The 25,315-nt window shown below is 38.1% G+C and overlaps 1 protein-coding gene across 1 annotated transcript in view; it reads right to left on the bottom strand.

The window, feature by feature from the left end:
• Window positions 1–18,201: 18,201 nt before the first annotated feature.
• The window catches only part of LOC129657092 (transmembrane protease serine 11G-like), a 36,012-nt gene continuing 28,898 nt past the window's right edge, over window positions 18,202–25,315 (bottom strand). The window contains exons 9-10 of the mRNA XM_055587408.1: window positions 20,516–20,658; window positions 18,202–18,363 (exon numbers count right to left, since the gene is read on the bottom strand). Of these exons, the coding sequence (XP_055443383.1) occupies window positions 18,202–18,363; window positions 20,516–20,658 (305 nt within the window). The remainder of the gene's footprint in view (window positions 18,364–20,515; window positions 20,659–25,315) is intronic.

Here is a 25,315-nt window from a genome sequence, read left to right on the forward strand (position 1 = left end):
TCTCTAGGTAGTCTTGTTCTTTTCAAAGGTGTCATCTGATTAGGTTAGGCTTACTAATTGTCATCTCTCCATTTAAAAATCAATTGATTGGGAATTCCCTGGTGGTCCAGTAGTTAAGAATTCACCTTGCAATGCAAGGAATGTGGGTTCAATCCCTGGCTGGGGGACTAAGATCCCACATACCACGGAGCAACTAAGACTGTGTGTCTCAACTACTGAACTGGTGTGCTCTGGAGCACACATGCCACAACCAGAGAGTCCATCCACTGCAAAGGAAAAATCCTGAATGACGCTATGAAAATCCTGCATGCCACAAACACCTAAGACCAGATGCAGTCAAATAAATAAATATTACAAAAAAAAAGTGATTTAAGATCTTCCTTATATCTACAAAATCCTCTCACAACAGCACCTAGGTTAGTGTTTAAATGTGAAAGATTGCATACACAGACATATGGGAATCTTGGAGGATCCTAGAATTTTTTTTGCAATGGAAATTTTTTTGCAAAAATTTCATAAAAAGGGGCAGAAATCTGCAGCCTTCGTGATATATAAAATATTCTGTAATTTTTGTGGAGTTGGGAGAAGACTATTAAAAGGGAATTCTATTTTAATGATACAATTATAAGACTATTTTATTCAAGTAACAACTTGGAAGAATACAAAGTGAACTCTAATAAAGTAGGAAAAGAGCTGAAAGTAATCCCTAGTCATGACCTAATTAGCACGTTGCATTCCTTTAAAGAAAGCACAAGTACAGAAGACATTTATTTAGACTAATGTAACCTATAATCTGTGTAAAATCCAGTTTATCCATTACCTTCATTAAGTTTGATTATTCATTGTTTAAAAGAGTTTATTTATGGTATGATTTTTCCAAAGATGTTATCAATAAAAACATGGTGATAATATGAATAATTTTGTAGCTTTGCTTTCTGCAAATTTGAAGACTGAAGGATACACACCTTGAAGAATACACAGAGCAGCATGAATTGTTAATGATCAGAGTTGGGATGTTCATTTTCTCAGTAACCAAACTCTAAGCTGATGACTTTTAAATATGTGAGTTCAAAGATGACTTGAGTTAGCAAAAGACATCATGGATCCCCTCCTCCATTAAGATCCTCCTCAAGGAAATGGCAACCCACTCCAGTATTCTTGCCTGGAAAATCCCATGGATGGTGGAACCTGGTAGGCTACAGTCCATGGGGTCGCAAAGAGTCGGACACAACTGAGCAACTTCACTTTCACTTTTCCCTTCCTAAAAAGACCTCTCCTGAAGGCAGTCGCTTTGGTTTACTCCATAGTCAACTACATGCCCTTTATCATTTTATCTACAAGCTCTAAATCTTTACTTTTTAGCATTAGTTTTCTGCTTTCTTGTAGTTGCATGTTATCATTATACAAATCTAGATACATGTGATCATTATACAAGTGCCAATTTACAGGCAGGTAATATTCCCATGGACAGAAGGGCCTGGTGGGCTGCTGTCTATGGGGTCGTACAGAGTCAGGCACGACTGAAGTGACTTAGCAGCAGCGGCAGCAGCAATATTCCCATAAATCTTCATAGAGACAATTTTCTGAGGTTTAAGATACACTAAATGATTTGAAAAGGTTTATTATTGCTAACCTTTTGATTATTGGTTAGCTTCCCAGGCCAAACTATAGTCTACTTAACTCATAACATAATTGTCAAAAGTGCTAAATGCATTGAATTCCCGGGAGCCAATTAGTATAGAAAACTTTGCTCTTCTTTTCCTAGCCTGGCACCCATCCCTGGAGGAACATTCTTATAAACCAAAGTGCCAAACTCTCCTTCCATCAATAAAAATCATCAGTCCCTTTGAGCAGCTGAACTCAGTCATTTGTTACAGAAAAGCAACCTTTCGTGGTGACCTAATAGACTCTGATACGTGAGTATCTGTCTGGGTACTCTGTGACTATTTTAGAATGACACTTAGTACTAAAGGTGATAAGATCAAGCGCTACTATTTGGCAAGTGCTGTCTTCATAGAAAGTGTTGATTTTATCCTCCAAACGCTCTTGTCAGTAGAATTATTTATCTTCATTTTACAGGTGAACGGTTTGCTCAACTCATGCAGCCAGTTGCAGAGATAGTACCTAGCTCTGGCCCAACTTTTTGCGGAGGAGCCTGACAAGAGCGTTTGGAGGATAAAATCAACACTTTCTATGAAGTGTTGTGAAGTTTTTATAAAGTGAAGGCAGAGGGTGTTTTACTGGTCAGAGGAACGACCCTTCTCCTTTGTGGTCAAGCCTTGAATTTGTTTTTGCTTGCACATCTTCTTCCTTTCTACTGACTTTAAATGCTTGTGAACTCTCAGAGTATAGTGGGTATAGAACTCTCAAACTATACTACAGTATAATATTGCCTTTTCTTTCTCTAGACAGTAGCAGAGGTCATCTAGAGGGGAGGAAGAGGAATGAAAGAAGGCTATAAAAGCAGGTATGTATGAGGAGAATTAATAATCACATTTGGGCTTATCTGGGCTCAGATGCTGAAGAATCTGTCTGTAATGCTTGAGACCCAGATTTGATCCCTGAGTGGGGAAGATCCTCTGGAGAAAGGAATGGCTACGCACTCCAGTATTCTTGCCTGACAAATCCCATGGACAGAGGAGCCTGGCAGGCTACAGTCCATGAGGTTGCAAAAGAGTCAGACATGACCTAGAGACTAAACAACAACAACAGATGTATTTACACCAATGTGCTATTCCATGCCTCCAGTACTCTTGCCTGGAAAATCGCATGGACGGAGGAGCCTGGGAGGCTGCAGTCCATGGGGTTGCTAAGAGTCAGACACGACTGAGCGACTTCACTTTCACTTTTCGCTTTCCTGCACTGGAGAAGGAAATGGCAACCCACTCCAGTGTTCTTGCCTGGAGAATCCCAGGGACGGGGGAGCCTGGTGGGCTGCCGTCTCTGGGGTCGCACAGAGTTGGATGCGACTGAAGTGACAGCAGCAGCAGCAGCAGCAGCTACTCCATGCAATGCTTCATTGTCAGAAGGTTAACAACAAAAGAAGAAACAAAGAAAACTTCTAATATTCCTTCTGTATTTAATTTTCAGCTAAGAGTGAAGTGAGGGTTGTGACAAAAAAGGAGGGGCAAAATTGAATAAAACATCATTGTGATTTCAGACCAAAGAAGATTGTCTATAGAAAATAATGAAGACATTCAAGCTGAACTGAATTCAGATGACTCAGAAAAAGAAAATAGAACACCAGAAGAGACAAGACCCTACTTCTTCACCTATTTGGGGAAATACCTTCACCCTGGCCCCCAAAAAATGATCGCACTGACCAAAAAGGAACAAAACTGAACATTTGAGTCTGGGAGAAGAAAACGTGAACTAAAGGGGATTAAGAACACCTTTCCTGGAATCGCTATGGATGTACTCATCCTCTTGGAGGGATCCTCCCACCCCTGCCTCTTCCCGGCATAGACAGTTACTCACTGCTTATCATATCTTCCTGCTGGGCTGGATTTGCTCTGAATCCTGGCAGCTCTGTCTTTCCTCTAGCATCTACCCAGCCCTAATGAGTCCCTTCTAGATTTCCCTGTCCTGATTCAGTAAGGGGGATTTCTCTAGCCTTAATCTGAGAAATGACTGGGATTTATTTATTTTTTTTTTAAATGACTGGCATTTAATTCTCTCAACCTTCATATATAAGCAAAACAGAGAGTTTTATTGTGGTAGTTTAGCACAAAGTCTAAATAAATGGCGTTGAATTTAGATTTCAGATTAGAGGTAGAACAGAGTCACATGTTTTCATTAACGCAACATGATTGAACCCACATGTACTGGCTCCACATTGTTCAAATCCCAATTCTTCTACTCATTAGCCTGTGATGTAGGGCTAGTTTCTTTTTCCTCTATAAAATAGAGATAATAATACTGCTTGATCAAAGAATTGTTGTGATAATTAAATGAGCTAATATAATGTAGTGCATATGCAGCACCTAGCAAGCACTATGAATTTGCTAAAATCTAACAAGACAGTAAAGTTTAATTGATAATTTATACAAATTTAGTGATCAGTAAGTAACATGGAAATTTTAGCCTGTTATTTTGACTTTAACTCTGAAGATACAGTTTTTGAGTATATTAGAGAAAGTGAAGTGAAGTCTCTCAGTTGTGTCTGACTCTTTGTGACCCCCATGGACTGTAGCCCACCAGGCTCCTCAGTCCATGGAATTTTCCAGGCAAGAGTACTGGAGTGGGTTGCTATTTCCTTCTCCAGGGGATCTTCCCAACCCAGGGATCAAACCTGGGTCTCCCGCACTGAGGACAGACGCTTTACCCTCTGAGCCACTAAGGAAGCCCAATATTAGAGAAAGAACTTGGCAAATTAACAAGCTGATTAAAATGAGTGTTCAAAATTAAATAAAAGTGTAAAACATGAATGCTTGCAAAGACTTTTCCAGGACTTTTTCTCTAAATGAGGATAATGACAAGGAGAAATCTAATTTTTGCATTTATGAAGTGATAGGAAGAGAGAAAGTCGCTCAGTCATGTCCAATCTTTGGGGTCCCATGGACTATACAGTCCATGGAATTTTCCAGGCCAGAATACTGGAGTGGGTAGCCTTTCCCTTTTCAGGGGATCTTCCCAATCCAGGGATCGAACATAGGTCTCCTACACTGCATGCGGATTCTTTACCAGCTGAGCTACAAGGGAAGCCCAAGAATACTGGAGTGAGTAGCCTACCCTTCTCCAGCAGATCTTTCCAACCCAGGAACTGAACCGGGGTCTCCTTCATTTCAGGTGGATTCTTTATCAACTGAGCTGTGAGGGAAGCCCAGGAAGAGAGAGATGTCAGTTATCTGGGTAAAGGACAGAAATCTCAGATGAAGAATTCATTTGATATTTTATCTTTTATGAGAGAAATAATTGAGATTTTAAGTGAATGCATCACCCAACTAATAAATTTATAGGAAAGAGTAGGGGTAAGGATATCACTAAAAGCAAATGCAAGTGGATATTCATTGCAAAGTTGGAACACTAAGGACTATCTCTGAAAGGTCAAGAAGAAGGTCACAAAACCCCCTGAAAAAAGTCCAAGATTTAACAGACAGAAACAGCAATGATATGAATCAAATATGCTTTGACACAGTTTCCACATTGAGTTTCTTGTTAGTAGAGAAGTAAGGATGGTCAGCACGACTCTAGAGAGTATTGTAGAATTTGTGTAGGTGAGACATAGGGCGTCATAGTAATTATTAAGCATTTGCTCTGCCTCAATCTTTAAGCCTGACTGGCCAACTCCTGCAATTCCTCCCAATCCTGGATTAATGTTCCTTGAGTTTATCTTAAAGAAACCATAAAAATTCAGTGTTTCTCACTGTTCCCTTTGTCATGGAGGTTCTAAATAATAGCACTGATTCCCCATATTACTCTTATAATTTACTTCCCTTAAGCTGAAAACATTCCTCTAAACACATATTCATTAAAAAAGAGGATTTTTGGTGTTTATAATAATGAAACTTGATATTTTTAAAAGAATACTTTGGAAAATGTGAAATAGGAAAGGTTGGAACTACTGCTTTACAATATCATGATTTCTATAGGCATGGAATATACATTTTCAAATTCAAAGAATTTTAATAAGCAAAACACTAATGCTAGACATTTGCATTTGTTTATTCATGAATTTGTTCAACAAATATTTGTGGAGTGCCAATTTTGTGTGAAGCATTGTAGACCCCATCTAAGGATCTCAGAGACCCTCTGACAGCTACTATTTGCTCACTAAAGAACTGATCTAAATGTGTATTTTATTAGTGAGGAAGGAAACCCAGTGAAATTCACTGGGCTTAGCGGCTGATCTGTGTCAAGCTCTCATCTTTGAAATTCCCCAGGTGGAATCCTTGCCACCTAGAGAGACTGCAAGAGTCCAGGAAGACCGGACTTAAGGATTTGTGGGTTGCAGTGCTCTGATTCTGGTATCACAGCCCTTAACATCTGTTTTCCTCAGATTCCTCATTTTAAAATGATAGTTGATTTCTGTTCTGCTGATTTTACAAGGTTGTCCTGACTATTATGAAACATAGTCACATACATATAAATGAAATAATATATGAAAAAATGTTTTGGAAATGGCATACATATAAGCAATGGTGAAATATTATTGTCATCATGGATGTTTAAAACCACTATTTTAATTTTATCAAAGGTTATGCCAGTAAGCAAACCTTACTTTGAATAAAACCCTTGAAATCATTTAGTTTTCTTTTATCTTTAATATTTAATAGAAAAAATTTTACAGAGTAAACATATTTTCCCAAAACTTAATTCATTTTCTTTCTCTCAGCAAGAAGTCCTAACATTTCCAGATAAAGGTAAGTGTCTTGGCAGCTTTTGACCTCCCAATCTGCATTAGTTCCCAATGTCTGACTATAAGGTGCAAGAAAAAGCAGGTGAAGGTAAAGTGTTACAGAAGATAAGTTTAATCAGATTGCTGAAAGGAGGCTTTTCTTAAATCAAATTAACACCTTCTTCCATCCCCTCCAAAATCAGAAGCAATCAGGACACAATGTAATATAGTTTTTCATTAACTTCTTCTAAAATCCCAACTATTGAATTTGGCAACATGAAATAAAGCTAATAATGATTTTAATACAAAAATACTCATTTTAACTATAAAGAATAATTAATCCAGCTGCTATAATAATTTCTGAAATCTTACAACATCCAGTGCAGAGTGAATCCTCTGAGGACACCTCAAGGCAGTCCTCCGGATACACCGAGAATCTAGCCATTGACAAAGAGTAGACAAACAAGCCATTACTAAACAAAACTGAACTTACCGATACATTATCTGTAGGAGGAGAATATGATCTCAAGGTGTGCACCTACTCAGTCTGACCTTCTAATCAACTATATGACATCTCTAGATATATTAGAGGTCTACGGCTGGAAGAAATAAGGAAACGAATTACAAGCACTTGAAATGAAACTAGTTTGACAAGTCTGAACAGAGAAGCCTCAACCCATAGAACAGCTTGAAGAAAAGAGCCCAGAGAGAGCATAGTCCCAACAAGAAAGCAATATTTCTTTCTTTCTTTTTTTTTTGATATTGACTAATTTTATTAAGGGAGAAGAAACTGTTTACAGGGATTTGCATGAGAAATACCTTAGGAATGCACTAGGATTAAGAGTTTAAAGAAGATTATTGGTAGGTATACAAATATCTTAAAGAAACCTTCACATAAAAAGCTCTCAATAAAAGCAATCAGCTATTCTTAAAGCCTAGATTTATAATATGACTCAGGAAATGCTGTTAAATTTTTGTTGAACAAAAAATTGCTTCCTTCCGTATGCTGGGGCTTCCCTGATAGCTCAGTTGGTAAAGAATCCACCTGCAATGTAGGAGACCATGGTTTGATTCCTGGGTCTGGAAGATCCACTGGAGAAGGGATAGGCTACCCACTTCAGAATTCTCAGGCTTCCCTTGTGGCTCAGTTGGTAAAGAATCTGCCTGCAATGTGGGAGACCTGGATTCGATCCCTGGGTTGGGAAGATCTCCCGCAGAAAGGAAAGGCTACCCACTCCAGTATTCTGACCTGGAGAATTCCATGGACTGTATAGTCCTTGGGGTTGCAAAGAGTTGGGCATGACTGAGTAACTTTCACTTCACTTCACTTTCATATGTTGCCAACTTCTCTCTCACTTAGTACTCTCTTGATAAAAAGATAACCTTAGATAAATCGAACTTTTTATGATTCTACACCTGTAATTTATGCAGATATACAAACCTGTAAAACACACAAACTGATAGATCTAATTTTAAATTTCTGTCATCCTAAAGTGGCTCCTAGTGCTGCAGGTAGTCAATTTATAGTTCATAGACCTTTCCTTTTCTCATACTCCTGAACAGCAATTTTTCACCTCTCTTCTTTACTCAAATCCCTTCACTTCTCACTATTAGCTGATGACTTTGCTTCCTACATGATTATGTTAGGTTGCAGAAGCTGCTGTCACAAATTACAACAAACACAAAAATTTAATCTCTCACAGTTCAGGAGACAGAAATCTGAAATTAAGGTGTCATCAGAGCTGCACTCCCTCCAAAGGTTAAGGGAGCCCTTCCTTGCCTCTTCTAGTCCTGGTGGCTCCAGGAATTCCTTGGCTTGTATCTAAAAATCTCCAATCTCTGTTTTAGTCTTGACATGGATTTCTTCTTTGTTCTCTTTGTGCTCCCTCCTTTCCTGTCTCTCTTTTTTAATGTGATAAAATATACAGATCACAAAATTTACCATTTTATTTATTTTATTAAAGATTTTTTGATGTGGATGATTTTTAAGTATTGAATGTGTTACAATATTGTTTCTGTTTTACAGTTTGATTTTTTGGCTCTGGGATGTGTGGGATCTTAACTCCCTGACCGGGGATTGAACCCACATGTTCTGCAACCATCACCATCAACCATCTCTAGAACTTTTTCATTTTCCCAAACTGAAACTTTGTACCAATTATACACTAATTTCTAATTTCCCACTTCCCCTAGACTCTGTCAACTGCTATTCTATTTTCTGTCTCTATTAATTTGACGACTCTAAGGACTTTAAAGCTACTTCATATTAGTATAATCATATAGTAGGTCTTTTTGTGACTGGCTTACTTCACTTAACATCCTCAAGGTTCATCCATATTATAGCGTGTGTCAGGATTTCCTTCCTCTTAAAACTGTAATTATATCCTGTTGTATACATACATATCATATTTTGTTTATTCATCTGTCGATGTACTTGAGTAACAAGTTACTTCCACTTTTTGGTTATTGAGAATAATGATGCTATGGATATGGATATACAAATATCAGTCCCTGTTTTCATTTCTTTTGGATATATACCCAGAAATAGAATCACTGTTCATATGGAAATTCTGTTTCATTTTTCAAGGAACCACTGGTTATGGACTATTTGTGTCTTCTCAAAATTCATATGTAGAAATACTACCCCCCATGTGATGATAAAGGAAGTAGGGCCTTCCACAGGTGATGAGGTCATGAGGGTAGAGTCATCATGAATGAGATTAGAACCCTAATAAAAGAGACTCCAAAGAACTCTGTTTCTTCTTCTGCCATGTCAGATCACAGCAAGAAGATGGCTGTCTAAGAACCAGGAAGTAAAATTTCAACAGTCATGGATTTGCCCGCACTTTGACCTTGAACTTCCCAGCCTCCATACTGTGAGGAACAAATGTTTATTAGTAAGCTACCCATTCCTTGCTATTTTTGTTATAACAGCCAGAAAGAACTAAGACATGTCATACCACCTTCCATAACAGTTATATCATTTTATTTTCTACCAAAAAATGAACATGTATTCTAATTTCTTCATATCTTTGCCAACATTTGCTATTTTCTGTTTTTTTTTTTTTTTTTTTTTGTATCCTGATGGATATGAAGTGGTATCTCACTGTGGTTTTGATCTGCATTTCCCTAATGATTAGTGATATTGAGCAACACGTGTGTGTGCTTAGTCGCTCAGTTATGTCCAACTCTTTGTGACCCCATGGACTGCAGCCTGCCAGGCTCCTCTGTCCATGTGGATTCTCCAGGTGAGAATACTGGTGTGGATTGCCAGGGGATCTTTCCAACCCAGGGATCACACCAAGGTCTCCTGCATTGCAGCTGGATTCTTTACCGACTGAGTCATCAGGGAAGCCCAAGAAAACTGGAGTGGGTAGCCTATCCCTTCTCCAGATCTTTCTGATCCAGGAATCAAACCGGGGTCTCCTGCATTGCAGGTGGATTCTTTACCAGCCGAGCTACCAGGGAAGCAATATATCATATGCCTATTGCCATTTGTGTATCTTTAGAGAAATACTGTTGAAGTTTTTTGCCCAGTTTTGAATTTGGTTGGTTGTTTTTTAGTTGCTGAGTCATAGAGTTTCTTTATATATTTCTGGCTGCTGCTGCTGCTAAGTCGCTTCAGTCATGTCCGACTCTGCGACCCCAGAGACAGCAGCCCACCAGGCTCCCCTGTCCCTGGGATTCTCCAGGCAAGAACACTGGAGTGGGTTGCCATTTACTTCTCCAATGCATGAAAGTGAAAAGTGAAAGTGAAGTCGCTCAGTTGTGTCTGACTCTTAGCGACCCCATGGACTGCAGCCTACCAGTCTCCTCTGTCCATGGGATTTTCCAGGCAAGAGTACTGGAGTGGGGTGCCATTGCCTTCTCTGATATTTCTGGCTATTAACCCCTTATTTGATTTTCAAATATGTACTTTCATTCCATGGGTTGCCTTTTCACTCTGTTGATAGTGTCCACTGATGTACAAAAGTTTTTTATTTTTTTAAATTTTACTATATTTTTTAACTTTACAATATTGTATTGGTTTTGCCATATATCAACATGAATCTGCCACAGGTATACACGTGTTCCCCATCCTGAACCCTCCTCCCTCTTCCCTCCCCATACCATCCCTCTGGGATGTCCCAGTGCACCAGCCCCAAGCATCCAGCTGGCAACTCATTTCATATATGATATTATACATGTTTCAATGCCATTATCCCAAATCATCCCACCCTCACCCTCTCCCACAGAGTCCAAAAGACTGTTGTATACATCAGTGTCTCTTTTGCTGTCTTGTACACAGGGTTATTGTTACCATCTTTCTAAATTCCATATATATGCATTATATGCATTAGTATACTGTATTGGTGTTTTTCTTTCTGGCTTACTTCACTCTGTATAATAGGCTCCAGTTTCATCCACCTCATTAGAACTGATTCAAATGTATTCTTTTTAATAGCTGAGTAATACTCCACTGTGTATATGTACCACAGCTTTCTTATCCATTCATCTGCTGATGGACATCTAGTTTTAAATTTTGACATAGTCCAGTTAACCATTTTTTTCTTTTGTTGCCTGTTCTTTTGGTGTCATGTGTAAAGAAATTACTGCCAAATTCATATCATGAAATTTGTGTTCCATACTTTCTAATCCACTGCCACAGATATCATCTATAAGCATCTGACCCAAAAATCTCTTTAAATATTTATTATAATTCTTCTGATTTAAAGTTCTGTTTTCTGAAATAGTGCTACATGGTATTGTTTCAGATATCTCAAATTTAAAATGCCCAAACAAGATATTGTTCTCCAATTTCCCTTCATCCATTCTCGGGTCTTCTACATCTATTAAATTGTCATGACTTGCATTTATTCTCTTCAAAGCCTCCTTATTAACATAAGAATCTATACCCCACCTCCACGAAGTCACAAAATATTAACAAACATCCTCCTAAAACAATGAATTACAACAGTTATTTGGGTGTGGGGGAGATGAAGTAATGGAACCATTTAAATGAATTTTATGCTGAAGTTAAATACATGAGCAAATCACACTGAAGTAGTTCTGGTTGAGTTGAGCAGGGCAAAACTGGAATCCCACTTACTTAGCATCTCTGTCTCCTGAGAGATGGTCCCCATGAAAGCTATTGCCCTAGAGGTTTCAGAAGCCTGTTTACCCTGTTCTATGAAAAAGAAAGAACATGGCTTGGATTATAATCTAGGAATATCATTGGCATGGATATCATACTGTTTACATTTTACATTAAGTAGAAAAAAGGAAGAAAATTTGTTAATGTATTAATTTCAATCAAAATTGTGAATTAATGCAGTTACAGGTATTAGTTATAAATATAAGAATCTATTAAAATTAAAAGATTAATGTTCAAAACCTTCCCTCTACTCCTTGCACCTCTGAGAGATGAAAATATGTCATTTATTTTGCATAGAATGCCAGGGTCATCATTTACTGCTTACTCTAACAACCTAGGAAAATTTATTCAAAGTGAGAAAACACTCTCTCCTTTCTTCAGCAATAGAGATGGGTCATCAATTCTCAAGACTGTGAAGGCTAACAGCATTACTTGAGAATGCACGCTTTTTCTCTGTCATAAGTCTTCTACTCTCATAGCTAAACTATTGTTAAATGAAGATTTCCTGTGTTCTTGATTTTTAGCTTGAACTTGAAATTATATGAGAAAATTAAAACTTTTCCAAGTTATCTGATCTGAAGAAAATGTAGAAGGAAACAATTTGAAATTGACTTTGTGGATGATATGATATATTATAGAATTTGGGGGTCATAGGACAAGTGTATACATAATTTAACTAAAACTGATGCAAATATCAGTAGTTCATGAAGGTTTACATCCTTCCTTGCACTTGCCATTATTCTACTTGCTTATTAGGTATAAAGCCCTGCCTTACATTTGCTTTAACTGTATTTGAATAATCTGAATACTAATTCTTTAAGCATTTGCTTTATATGCTTGCTTCTTTTTTATAAATTGCCATTTCATATCATTTGTCCATATTTCTAATACGGTTGTTCATTTCTTTGTTGATTTGCAAGAGTATTTTGTATTTTGCTAAAGATATCACTACCTTTTCAATTTTAAACATTTTAAATATCTTTTTTCCATTCTATCCATAGTGTTATTTACCTAATAGAAGCAGTATACAAGCACACAGCAGGCATATTAAGACAAGCATATTCTTAGAAAATGTGAGACTTCTCTGATGGTTGACTTTAATTTGAAGACTCCCCATAGACTTGGCCAAATTTTCTTGAACCTGCACTGCACTTTTTTCCCCTAACTCTTCTTTTCCCCCTTTAACTACACAAATTTTGGACCTGAACTGCATCTTGAAGGGTCTGTTTTCCTCTTCCAACATATGTCCCACTTTTTTCACAGAAATTTACCCCTATAAATCTCTTGTGCCTTAAATCCGACTATGGGGTATGATTGAGTAATTTCAGAAAATTGAAGGTCAAAAAACTTATTTCCCCACCTATTGGTAAAGAGGACATTCTGAGTGGCATGTGAGGCACAGATAATCCGTGGCAGGAGGTGACATCTAATTTGCTAAAGATTTCACCAACAGTGATCTCGGAAAACTTCCTGGTGGAGGGGACATGATTGTAGGGGTGATGGTTCAGCAATTAAGGGATGAGAAGGAGGAATGCCTACACAAATAGTGGAATTGGCTGGTTACTGTTAAATTGTATCATTGCCCTGCAGAGAGATAAGGAGAAACTGAAGGTTGTTTAAAATCAGTTAAAGGTTAAGCATACCTGCCAATGTAGGAGACATAAGAGATGCAGGTTTAATCCCTGGGTCAGAAAGATTCCCTGGAGGAGGGCAAGGCAACCCATTCTAGTATTTTTGCCTGGAGAATCCCATGGACAGAGGAGCCTCATGGTGTATAGTCTGTGGGATCTCAAAGAGTCAGATACGACTGAGTAACACACACACAAAGAAAACCTGGAATCTTGAAATGTGAGATGGAGCCAGGTGGAAAGATATTGGTATTAGTCCTGCAGATTTCCTGAACCTCAGCCCCTTGTTCCTTTTAGGAGCCAACACTTCTCCCATGGTGGAAGAGCTGCAGAGCCCTTTCCCTCATCTGGCAACCGATGGCTCCTCAAGAGATATCCCCCCTCCTCTATTGACAACCATGCCAATAACTCAGCTAAGAATGTGCTGAGCCTGAGAAGGAGGTAAGGAGACTATGCACTGAAGAAGTTATAAGAATTAGTGAGTATGTGCTGGCAGAGGAGTACTCCTGTTCCTGGCATTGGGTTCTGAAGCTGCCTGATGAAGGAGGGCTGAACTGAAGATGGGATAAGTAAGAATCCATTGACCTTCTTGAGGTAGGGAATTTAACATCCTGGCAAGGACCAAGGAGATTGGACACACTTGCAAGAGTAGATCTTAACAGATTGGAAGAAGCACAATTAATACTGAATGAAGCAGAAATTCCCTAGTTGGCCGGGCAGATACTGGAGAAAGAAATAAAAAGGCCAAGGAAAATGGCCATTCTGGAACAGGTATTATATGAAACCAGAAGACCCACCAGTGGATATGTACCATGGTCAGGCCCATGCTGCTTACCAAATCCACCAGGACTGAACTGGTGGGAGGGGCTTGAGCATAGCTAAGAAGTTCAGTGTTGGTGCTCCTCTGCAGGTGAAGGCTGACCATGATACTAATAGCTACAGATCTGGGTTCTCAGAGTGAAGCAGCACTCAGGAGAAGTCATGTTGTTCTTAGACTGCAGTTCACCAGTGCTGGAGGGCTGGAGGAGGGAGGGTGAGGAAAAGAAAACCTGAAAGCAGCTGATCATTTGCTATCTTTTCCAGAAGTTTCTCTCCTTTGTATGAATTTTCCCTGATACTTCCAAAATTGGTGGTTTAGGTTGCTGAGCCTAGACTGGTATGAAAAACAGGTGAATGTTGTCTCAAGGTAATGTAGGGCAAGGCAGGGTCCTGGGGGACCGAATAAAACTTAAAAAAACTTCTTTCAACTATTTGCTCATTACATTCTAGGCTTCAGTGGCCCACCCTTCCTACATACTCTGGTTCAAGATAGGCCAAGATAATATCATTTTGGGGGGAAAAGGTGGGTAAGTTATTTATAAGTGAACAGATATGTTCGTTTATATTTGTATACATAGAAAACAACATAATCAGTTGACCAAGAAGTTTGTACGGATTTTTCCATATGCTGTAACAGAGAAACCTGAACGAACTTATTGGCCAGCCCAATAGAAACATATATAGAACTTTAAACTTGGTTATCTTAGGAAAAAATTGGAGAGGTATTGCCAGAGTTATCTCTGTACAGCTCCTGTAATTTCATATCTTGAAATGAAATGGCAATAAAATATATTTTAAAATAACACGAACCAGGAGATGGCAGCATAGTAACACGTTTGGTCTAAGTTTCTTAGGTTTCCTGTTTCTTAGGTCCTCGCAACGTTTGAATGAACATAGGTGTGGGTCACAGTGATTTGTTGTTTTCATATTTTACAGATTCATCTATAATAAATCTACATTAACAGATTGCACAATCCAATCCTTGTTTTCTTGGGTTGACTTCTTGCTTAACCTATAATTTGATATTTCTTTTCTTTGTGACTAAGTCACTCTCATACACCTCATTATTTGCTACTCTTGTTTGGTTGCCATTAACATAGCTTTTGTGTTTACAAGAAATTCCCTATTGATTTAAAAAGTAACCAAAAAAAACCCACCTCTCTTTGATTCTTTAATACACTACTAATTGAGGAAGTTCTAGGATCTTTATCTAAGGGAAATAGGAAAGCCCCATTTCTACCTGTGGGTCCCTGTGGACCTGCTGTAGATCATACAGATCCCTTCTCCACTAGTAGACCAGCAGCTCCATTGGAAGGAGAGTCCAAAAGTGGTCATGCTTTGCCTGCCTAACCATACTCTCCAAAGGGTCTGCTACTTTCAACAGCAGTTTAAAAAAATACTTTTGGTTCTTTAAGTGGTCTTGAGCATAGGACTCAGGTTTATATACAACAGTGTACCCATTGTCTAGAATACCCAATGTCTAAAGCATAGAGATTTAAGAAATGTTTGTTAGATGAATAAGTTATTATGTAAGTAGTTGCATCAAATATGCTAGGTCAGTGATGTCCAATAGAACTTTCTGCAATGAAAATGATGTATATCTGCACTACCCAATCTGGTAGCCGCTAGTCACAGGTAGTGATTTTGTGTTTAAATTGTGATTTGTTTATGTAGCTGATGAATACTAACATTTATGCAGTTTCACTTGGGGCTTAAGAATATTTAGATTACATATGTGTTTTATACTCTGATTTTTATGAAGTTAAATTACATGAGTGTAAAAGTGTTCAGGGTAAAGCTTTAAAACATATTTGTATCTACATCTTTCTGGTTCCAGCAGAAAAGGGATTTGAAATATGGTTCTTGTTTAATTTTTCGTTTAGAAAAAAGGAAATGACCTTAATTGTTTAAAACAATGTGATTTGTATGACTGAAGAAATAAATTTTAATTGTATTAATTTAAATTAATTTATATCTAAATAGCCTCAACTGGCTAGTGTCTACTATATTAGACAATCCAAATTTTAGTGCATAGTAATGCTACATGATTCTCTATTCTTCAGTCTACAGTGTTAGTGAATGATGGTCTGAGACATTCTGCCTCAACTCATTATGTAATACTCTTTCAAATGGTATCTGTTTATATATTGCAAGGATACTTAATAGATAAAAATTACTCAGGATTTAGTTATTTGACATTTATGCCTCTAGATAAATGTTTATATCAATATCTATATAATCTGTCTATATCTCTAGATAAATAGATTTATCTATTTAGGTCTATATCTATCCATCCATCCATCCATCCATCCACCCACCCATCTGCCCAACTAGAGATTAATTATTTGCTTGTAGCAACTCAGTCTTCAAACTGCCTCCTTTATCAAACTAGTTTCAATTCCCAAATGATCTTAATTTGGCTTGGATTGTTTAGATATGAGTGTCTAAATACCATCATGATAAATGGCATTTTGGCATTCTCAGGGTATCAACATTATATAAAGGATGAGAAGAAAGATATTTTCAAACTCATGTAAGGCAATTGGGGGTGCAAGATTTTTAACGATGACTCTTTTTCTCTATTGATTCCATGGCAGTGGTTCTCCCCTGGGGGGGTGATTTTGCTCCTTGGGGGACATTTGACAATGTCTGGGTACATTTTTATTTGTTACAACTTGGTAGAGTTACCACTGGCATCTAGGGTACAGAGGGAAAGAAAGCTGCTAATCATTCTACACTGTAGAAGATTCTGCCGCCCCTCAAACCTCCCCCGCCTCCACCTCCGCCCCAAGAAAGAATTACCTGACACAATGTCAGTGGTACCAAGGTTGAGAAACCCTGTCTTGTAGTGATGATTCAAAGATAATGAGTCTGAATTTATCATTATAAATACATTTTAATTTACAATATAATATTATGTGGGAGAAGAAAGACTCTTACTTGATATAAAACTCAAAATGTCTTCACGTGGCAGTTATTTCATCAACTAAATTAATTGTAACAGGAGGGGGAGCCAAATAAAGTTCAGATGCACAAGAAAAGTTTGAGTTTTGCTGAACACTAGTCATGTACCGTGCTACAAAATATGCATTTAAAGATATATAAAATGACTATATCATTATTAAACCATTCCAAAGATGCTTTCTTATTTGAATATTCTTTATAAATACAATTCTTCAAAGAATGACTACCATTTGTAAAAGTAAATTTAAATATTATACAATAAAGTCTTTCCCAAACTCATATCAAACTGAATGAATTTCTAATTTTCTGTTGACTTCTCATATATTTATGAATATATAATTTATACTGGCATCTCATTCTGTGGGTCCCTTAAGTGTTCTAAAGTTGAAAATAAAATGGTTTAAGAAATAAACTGCATTAGTAAGTAATTAAACAGAAGTAAAAAGCACAGTTACACAAGAACCAGAACATTTTCCATTTTTTAGAGCTGGAAAGTAACTTCTCTCACTAAGTCCTTGCTTCTTCTCATTCCCCACCTGACGAAAAGGCCAAGGAACTGCTTTTATTTTCTGAATAGCAAAAGTCATTTTTACATAGTTTGAAACAAAATCCTGTCCTTGGCAATATTTCCAGTTCTTCTACTATCTGATCCAAGAATTTATTCATTGTTCTAAAGTGAACATTAGTGTAGTTGTTTAAAGAGTTTAAAATCTGCACTGTTGGGTGTAAATTTAAATGTCAAGATTTTTCAAGTTTCAGAAAGAGGTTAAATGAACATCTGAGGGCAAAGGGGAAAGGACTCTTGCAGCGCCATCTCTTGAGTCCTGGTTTCATGTCTAATGCCTCTTCATCGTTTGCATTAGTGTCAGCCAAAATGAATTACCTGGATTTGTCTGGTGCAGTGAACCTACAGATCCTGAATGAGGATTATTTGAGGAGGAAGCTAAAAGATATGAAGTCAGGGAAGGGCAGTATGCTGTGTCAGGAAAAAAATAAGGAATACTTAGCCAGCTGGTACTCATCTGATTAAACTGCTGGATTTTTCTAAAATGCAAAGTGTGTAGTAGAAACCAAAAGATGAGCCAGGAGGCAATCAGAGACACTTAGCAGCAATGGCAGATCTTACTGGAGTTGACACTATGGTCAGTGAGACACTTCAGGTGATGTGAAAGAAAGCCTTCTTTCCTCACATGTTAGAGGAGAGTTGTCAGATCAGGCTTATTTGCATCTTGAATTTGATGACAATATACATAGCAGCACATGATTTGCCAGAGGCCACACATGGCATTTACATTTTGGATGTAGAGGTGATTATTACATTAGATGTCAGTTTTAGACTTAATCCAGTCCCGATAACGAGTCACTTTGGTATAGACTCCAGGCTTGTTTTCTTTTCCACAGTCCATTCCCCAGCTTACTATTCCAATAAGATACCAGATGTTTCCATCACGTGGTATAACCAGAGGTCCTCCAGAATCACCCTGGCAAGTGGGAAGAGAAAAAAAGATCAATGTGATAAATAAAGAGGTGCCAGAAATACAAGTTAATCAGAATCTGGATGTCTAATAAATAACATTTTAAGTTGAAATATGAAAGACAAATTCTGTTTTACTCACCATTAATTTAATAGTTGAGGTTCTTATTATCTGTTACCTGATTATCTCTGTTTACCTCTATTAATGTCTCTTTCTGGAAGGTAGTGTGACTAAATTTGAGGTTTCAGTTTTATCCTTGTATAGTTTTTAGTTTTGCTTGGTCTCAGCAGACAGCACAAATTGAACCTAGGTCTAAGCATCAATTTCTTACATAAATGTGACCTCAAGTGTCACTTTTGCCATGAAGCCTCTCCTAAATCTGTTAGGTAGGAATAATCTCATGCTTTGAATCTGAATCCCCACCTTGCTCCACCAGTTGATAGGAAAGTGTCTGAGGCACTGTATCACTGTGTAGCAATAGGTTTGAGAGGAGAAAGATAGGCAAAGGACATTCCAAATAAATGTGCATTGTTGATTACACACAGAGTTTTGCTCCCAAGTGAACTGGTTTGAGTGTAGGAATCAAGAAGGCTTCCCTGATGTATTTAACCCTTTCACAAATGATTTTTAATTTTATCTTTTAGCAATGAGTTTATTCATGTAAAAGAAATATTATGTGGAAACTCCTTCCAGATGTTTCTTTTAAATAAGAGAGATGATTCTGTTTGAAGTAGGCAGGGTTCTTAGAGTCTTGTGCCTTTAAACTCTCTTCCCATCACATACTTCTTAGTATACTCTCGTGCCCAGTGGACAGAGAGTAAGAACTCTGGTCTACCAAAAGCAATCATCCTGATCTTCTTTCCCAAAGTCCTAAATCCTAATTTAGGTTCTTAGTATACAAGAGGTGAAGGAAGCAAGGGAGCATGAACCAACAGAATGAGAACATCTGCTTTCCTATGGAATAAACTCAGATACAAGTCTCTATTCAACAGATTCCTTTTTTTGTGGAGCTGAATCTATTTCAAACATAGAATTGCTAAACCGTTGGATTCAGTTTCAAATGCTATAGGTAGAAGGTTTAATTATTTATTTTCAGTCCTTGAAATAGCCATACTTTACAATGTGTTTTCTTTAAATGCTTAATGATTAAAATTAATGCTCTGTAAGGTTGAGGGAAATGTAATTTATTTAATTAGTACATGATTTGTGAGATAATACTTTAAAACGAATGTATAGATATTTTCTCATTTAAGTAGTATAATTCTATGTGATGTACACTGTTTAAGTTCAAAGGTTCAAGCACTGGTGGGATGATGCTGTACTGGCTGTGGAGACATCCCCAGGTCCCAGGCCACAGCACCTTGCAATTAGAGGGATTAGATACCTAACTACAGAGTCTGACTATGGCTTGAAGCAATGATTATATATCTCTCTTCTACAAGAAGTGCTTTTCTTTAATCAGAGCCCACCAGTTTGCAGCTGGTGATTATTCTTTACACATGGCTCTGGGCTTCCCTGGTGGCTCAAATGGTAAAGAATCCACCTGCAATGTGGGAGACCTGGGTTCAATGCCTGCATTGGGAAGATCCCCTGGAGGAGGGCACAGCAATCTACTTCAGTGTTCTAGCCTTGAGAATCCTCACAGACAGAAGAGCCTGGCGGGTTACAGTCCACAGGGTTGCAAAGAGTTGGACACGACTGAGCGACTAAGCACAGCACTAGAGAATAGTAAACGAGAACTATTTCTTATTGCTCTTCTGTTCCCTGTAACTTTTTAAAAAAATTTCTAATCATGCCTGTGTTTTTAAAATTTTATTCAAGTTTTTTTAATTTCAGTTTTATATAGGAGTATAGTTGATTAACAATGTTGTGTTAACTTCAGATGTACAAGAAAGTGATTCAGTTATGCATATACATGTATCTATGGTTTTTCAAATTCTTTTCCCATTTAGATTATTACAGAATATTGAGCAGAGTCCCCTGTGCTATATGGTACGTCCTTGTTGGTTATCTGTTTTAAATGTAACTCTGTATACTCTGCTATTCTCTCTCCTCCACAAATTTAATTTCATAGAGTCACATAAAGTGACATTAGTCTATGTTCAGTCAAGTCATCTCTAGTAACAGATTCATTTTGTAGATGTGAATATATTCTTACTTCACAGGCATCTAGTTTTCCTTTCAAGAATCCAGCACATATCATTCCTGATGATACAGCTCCACCATATACATGAATTTGATTACATATGTCATTACTTATGATCTCTACTTCAACTTCTCTCAGAGTATTGGGAAAGGGACCTAAAGAGAAAAAAATAAACAGATGAAGAATTTCCATATTATTGCTTATGATAGTTAATTGTTGTTTCTTGCAAATGATCAACCAGTGATAAAACATATTTCTAGAGGTAATATAACTCTGGACTCGATGACAGTGTTCAGATTCAAGTTTTATTTCTAGGGTATCTCTTATGTGCTAGGTACCATGCTTGGCACACTGACTCCTACTATTTTATTTAATCCTAGTTACTGTCATCAAAGATAGGTGTGAATATTCTTTTTTTCAGATGAGGAAACCAAAGCTCACCTGGTTTTGAGTCTTAGATGTGATCACATAGTTACATGAAGGATAATGTTAGATTTAAACTCAGCGGATTCCTCACCACCTGGGATAATCTGTGACAGTTTACCTTACCTTATCTGAAAATCTGCCTCATCATTTGACAAAGCACACAACTATATAAGCATATCTCAGAGATATTGCAAGTTAGGTTCCAGACTACCACACTGAAGCTAATATCTCAATACAGCCAGTCATACAAATTTTTTTTACTTTACAGTACATATGAAAAGTAATGTTTACACTATACTATAGTAAGTGTATAGTGTAAACACTGGAATGGGTGAATTTAACTCAGATGACCATTATATCTACTACTGTGGGCAGGAATCCCTAGGAAGAAATGGAGTAACCGTCATGGTCAACAAAAGAGTCTGAAATGCAGTACTTGGATGAAATCTCAAAAACGACAGAATGATCTCTGTTAGTTTCCAAGGCAAACCATTCAATATCACGGTGATCCAAGCCTATGCCCCAACCAGTAATGCTGAAGAAGCTGAAGTTGAACAGTTCTCTGAAGACCTACAAGACCTTTGAGAACTAACACCCCCAAAAGATGTCCTTTTCATTATAGGGGACTGGAATGCAAAAGTAGGAAGTTAAGAAACATCTGGAGTAACAGGCAAATTTGGCCTTGGAATATGGAATAAAGCAGGGAAAAGGCTAATAGAGTTTTGCTAAGAGAATGCACTGGTCATAGCAAACACCCTCTTCCAACAAGACTAGAGAAGACTCTACACATGGACATCACCAGATGGTCAACACCGAAATCAGATTGATTATATTCTTTGCAGCCAAAGATGGAGAAGCTCTATACAGTGAGCAAAAACAAGACCAGGAGCTGACTGTGGCTCAGATCATGAACTCCTTATTGCCAAATTCAGACTTAAATTGAAAAGTAGGGAAAACCACTAGACCATTCAGGTATGACCTAAATCAAATCCCTTATGATTATACAGTGGAAGTGAGAAATAGATTTAAGGGACTAGATCTGATAGATAAAGTGCCTGATGAACTATGGACTGAGGTTCATGACATTGTACAGGAGACAGGGATCAAGACCATCCCCATGGAAAAGAAATGCAAAAAAGCAAAATGGCTGTCTGGGGAGGCCTTACAAATAGCTGTGAAAAGAAGAGAAGCGAAAAGCAAAGGAGAAAAGGAAAGATATAAGCGTCTGAATGCAGAGTTCCAAGGAATAACAAGGAGAGATAAGAAAGCCTTCCTCAGCAATCAATGCAAAGAAATAGAGGAAAACAATAGAATGGGAAAGACTAGAGATCTCTTCAAGAAAATTAGAGATACCAAGGGAACATTTCATGCAAAGATGGGCTCGATAAAGGACAGAAATGGTACGGACCTAACAGAAGCAGAAGATATTAAGAAGAGGTGGCAAGAATACACAGAAGAACTGTACAAAAAAGATCTTCACGACCCAGATCATCATGATGGTGTGATCACTCACCTAGAGCCAGACATCCTGGAATGTCAAGTGAAGTGGGCCTTAGAAAGCATTACTAAGAACACAGCTAGTGTAGGTGATGGAAATCCAGTTGAGTTATTTCAAATTCTGAAAGATGATGCTGTGAAAGTGCTGCACTCAATATGCTGCTGCTAAGTTGCTTCAGTCGTGTCCGACTCTGTGCGACCCCATAGACGGCAGCCCACCAGGCTCTCCCGTCCCTGGGATTCTCCAGGCAAGAATACTGGAGTGGGTTGCCATTTCCTTCTCCAATGCATGAAAGTGAAAAGTGAAAGTGAAGTCGCTCAGTCGTGTCCGACTCTTAGTGACCCCATGGGCTGCGGCCCATCAGGGTCCTCCGTCCATGGGATTTTCCAGGCAAGAGTACTGGAGTGGGGTGCCATGCACTCGATATGCCAGCAAGCAAATTTGGAAAACTTAGCAGTGGCCACAGGACTGGAAAAGGTCAGTTTTCATTCCAATCCCAAAGAAAGACAATGCCAAAGAATGCTCAAACTACCGCACAATTGCACTCATCTCACACACTAGTAAAGTAATGCTCAAAATTCTCCAAGCCAGGCTTTAGCAATACATGAACGGTGAACTTCCAGATGTTCAAGCTGATTTCAGAAAAGGCAGAGGAACTGGAGATCAAATGCCAACATCTGCTGGATCATAGAAAAAGCAAGAGAGTTCCAGAAAAACATCTATTTCTGCTTTATTGACTATGCCAAAGCCTTTGACTGTGTGGATCACAATAAACTGTGGGAAATTCTGAAAGAGATGGGAATACTAGACCACCTGAACTGCCTCTTGAGAAACCTATATGCAGGTCAGGAAGCAACAGTTAGAACTGGAGATGGAACAACAGACTGGTTCCAAATAGGAAAAGGAGTACGTCAAGGCTGTATATTGTCACCCTGCTTATTTAACTTATATGCAGAGTACATCATAAGAAACGCTGGGCTAGAAGAAGCGCAAGCTGGAATCAAGATTGCCAGGAGAAATATCAATAACCTCAGATATGCAGATGACACCACCCTTATGGCAGAAAGTGAAGAGGAGCTAAAAAGCCTCTTAATGAAAGTGAAAGAGGAGAGTGAAAAAGTTGGCTTAAAGCTCAACATTCAGAAAACGAAGATCATGGCATCCGGTCCCATCACTTCATCGGAAATAGATGGGGAAACAGTGGAAACAGTGTCAGACTTTATTTATTTGGGCTCCAAAATCACTGCAGATGGTGATTGCAGCCATGAAATTAAAAGATGGTTACTCCTTGGAAGAAAAGTTATGACTAATCTAGATAGCATATTGAAAAGCAGAGATATTACTTTGTCAACAAAAGTCCATCTAGTCAAGGCTATGGTTTTTCCAGTGGTCACATCCAGTGGATGTGAGAGTTGGACTGTGAAGAAAGCTGAGTGCCGAAGAATTGATGCTTTTGAACTGTGGTGTTGGAGAAGACTCTTGCGAGTCCTTTGCGGTGCAAGGAGACCCAGCCAGTCCATCCTAAAGGAGACCAGTCCTGGGTGTTAATTGGAAGGACTGATGCTGAGGCTGAAACTCCAATACTTTGGCCGCCTCATGCAAAGAGTTGACTCATTGGAAAAGACTCTGATGCTGGGAGGGATTGGGCGCAGGAGGAGAAGGGGATGACAGAGGATGAGATGGCTGGATGGCATCACCGATTCGATGCACATGAATTTGGGTGAACTCCGGGAGTTGTTGATGGAGAGGGAGGCCTGGCATGCTGCGATTCATGAGGTTGCAAAGAGTCAGACACGACTGAGCCTCTGAACTGAACTGAACTGATAGTAAGTGTGCAATGGCATTATGTCTAATATATATATATGTATGTATATATATATATACACATTAATTTAAAAATCTTATTGCTGGAAAATACTAACTGCTACTTGATAAAGACTCAGATAAAAGCTATACTTTGAGCAAGGACACAAACAAGACTGTAATGCCATTTTAAGAGTCTATATTGTTGCTCGTATTTTACTCTTGTCTGGTTCTTTTGCGACCCCATGTACTAGAGCCCACCAGGTTTTTCTGTCCATTAGATTTTCTAGAAAGAATACAGGATTAGGTTGTCATTTCCTTCTCCATTGGATATTCCCAACCCAGGGTTGGAACTTGTGTCTCCTGCATTGGCAGGCAAATTCTTTAACACTGAGCCCCCAGGGAAGCCTATAAGAGTCAGAAATTCAAGAGCAGATTAAATTATATGTAATAAAGCCAACCAAGAGACATAGAACTGGAAACTCAAATCAGGCTCTAAAGTTCTCTCTTTGCAGTTTATTGTATATTATTAAGTGTAGTAAAATGTTATGTCTGTCAAATTTATCAAGTCTCAGTCTCAAAAACGCTTTCATAGATACATGGATACAAAGGGCTCCTTTAATGTTTAGCATCAAGAACACCATTCAAATTGCTTGCTTAAGGTATTTCTGTTTAACTGTATTTGTGCACATTACAGAAAGCTTGTCATTATTACTGCTCACAAATTACATACTTTAAGAATCATCAACCATAACAATCTCTGTGTACAAAAGATAACAAAAGAAAGAATAACATTATATGGAAAGTTGTGTTTAGTCACTAAGTTGCGTCTGACTCTTCTGACACCCCAGGGACTGTAGTCTGCTAGGCTCCTCTGTCCATGGGGTTTCTCAGGCAAGAATATTGGAGTAGGTTGCCTTTTTTTTTTTTTTTTTTTTTTTTAAGGAAAGCTATAGCTATATAGATTCCAAAATACCCCATAAAGAAGATAATACATACAGGCACTGTTTAATAGTAGTTTTCATAATTTACCATTAGTTTAGTCACTCAGTCACGTCTGACTCTTTGCGATCCCATGGACTGCA

This window comes from Bubalus kerabau, chromosome 7, assembly GCF_029407905.1.
Source record: "Bubalus kerabau isolate K-KA32 ecotype Philippines breed swamp buffalo chromosome 7, PCC_UOA_SB_1v2, whole genome shotgun sequence".
Lineage (NCBI taxonomy): Eukaryota > Metazoa > Chordata > Mammalia > Artiodactyla > Bovidae > Bubalus > Bubalus kerabau.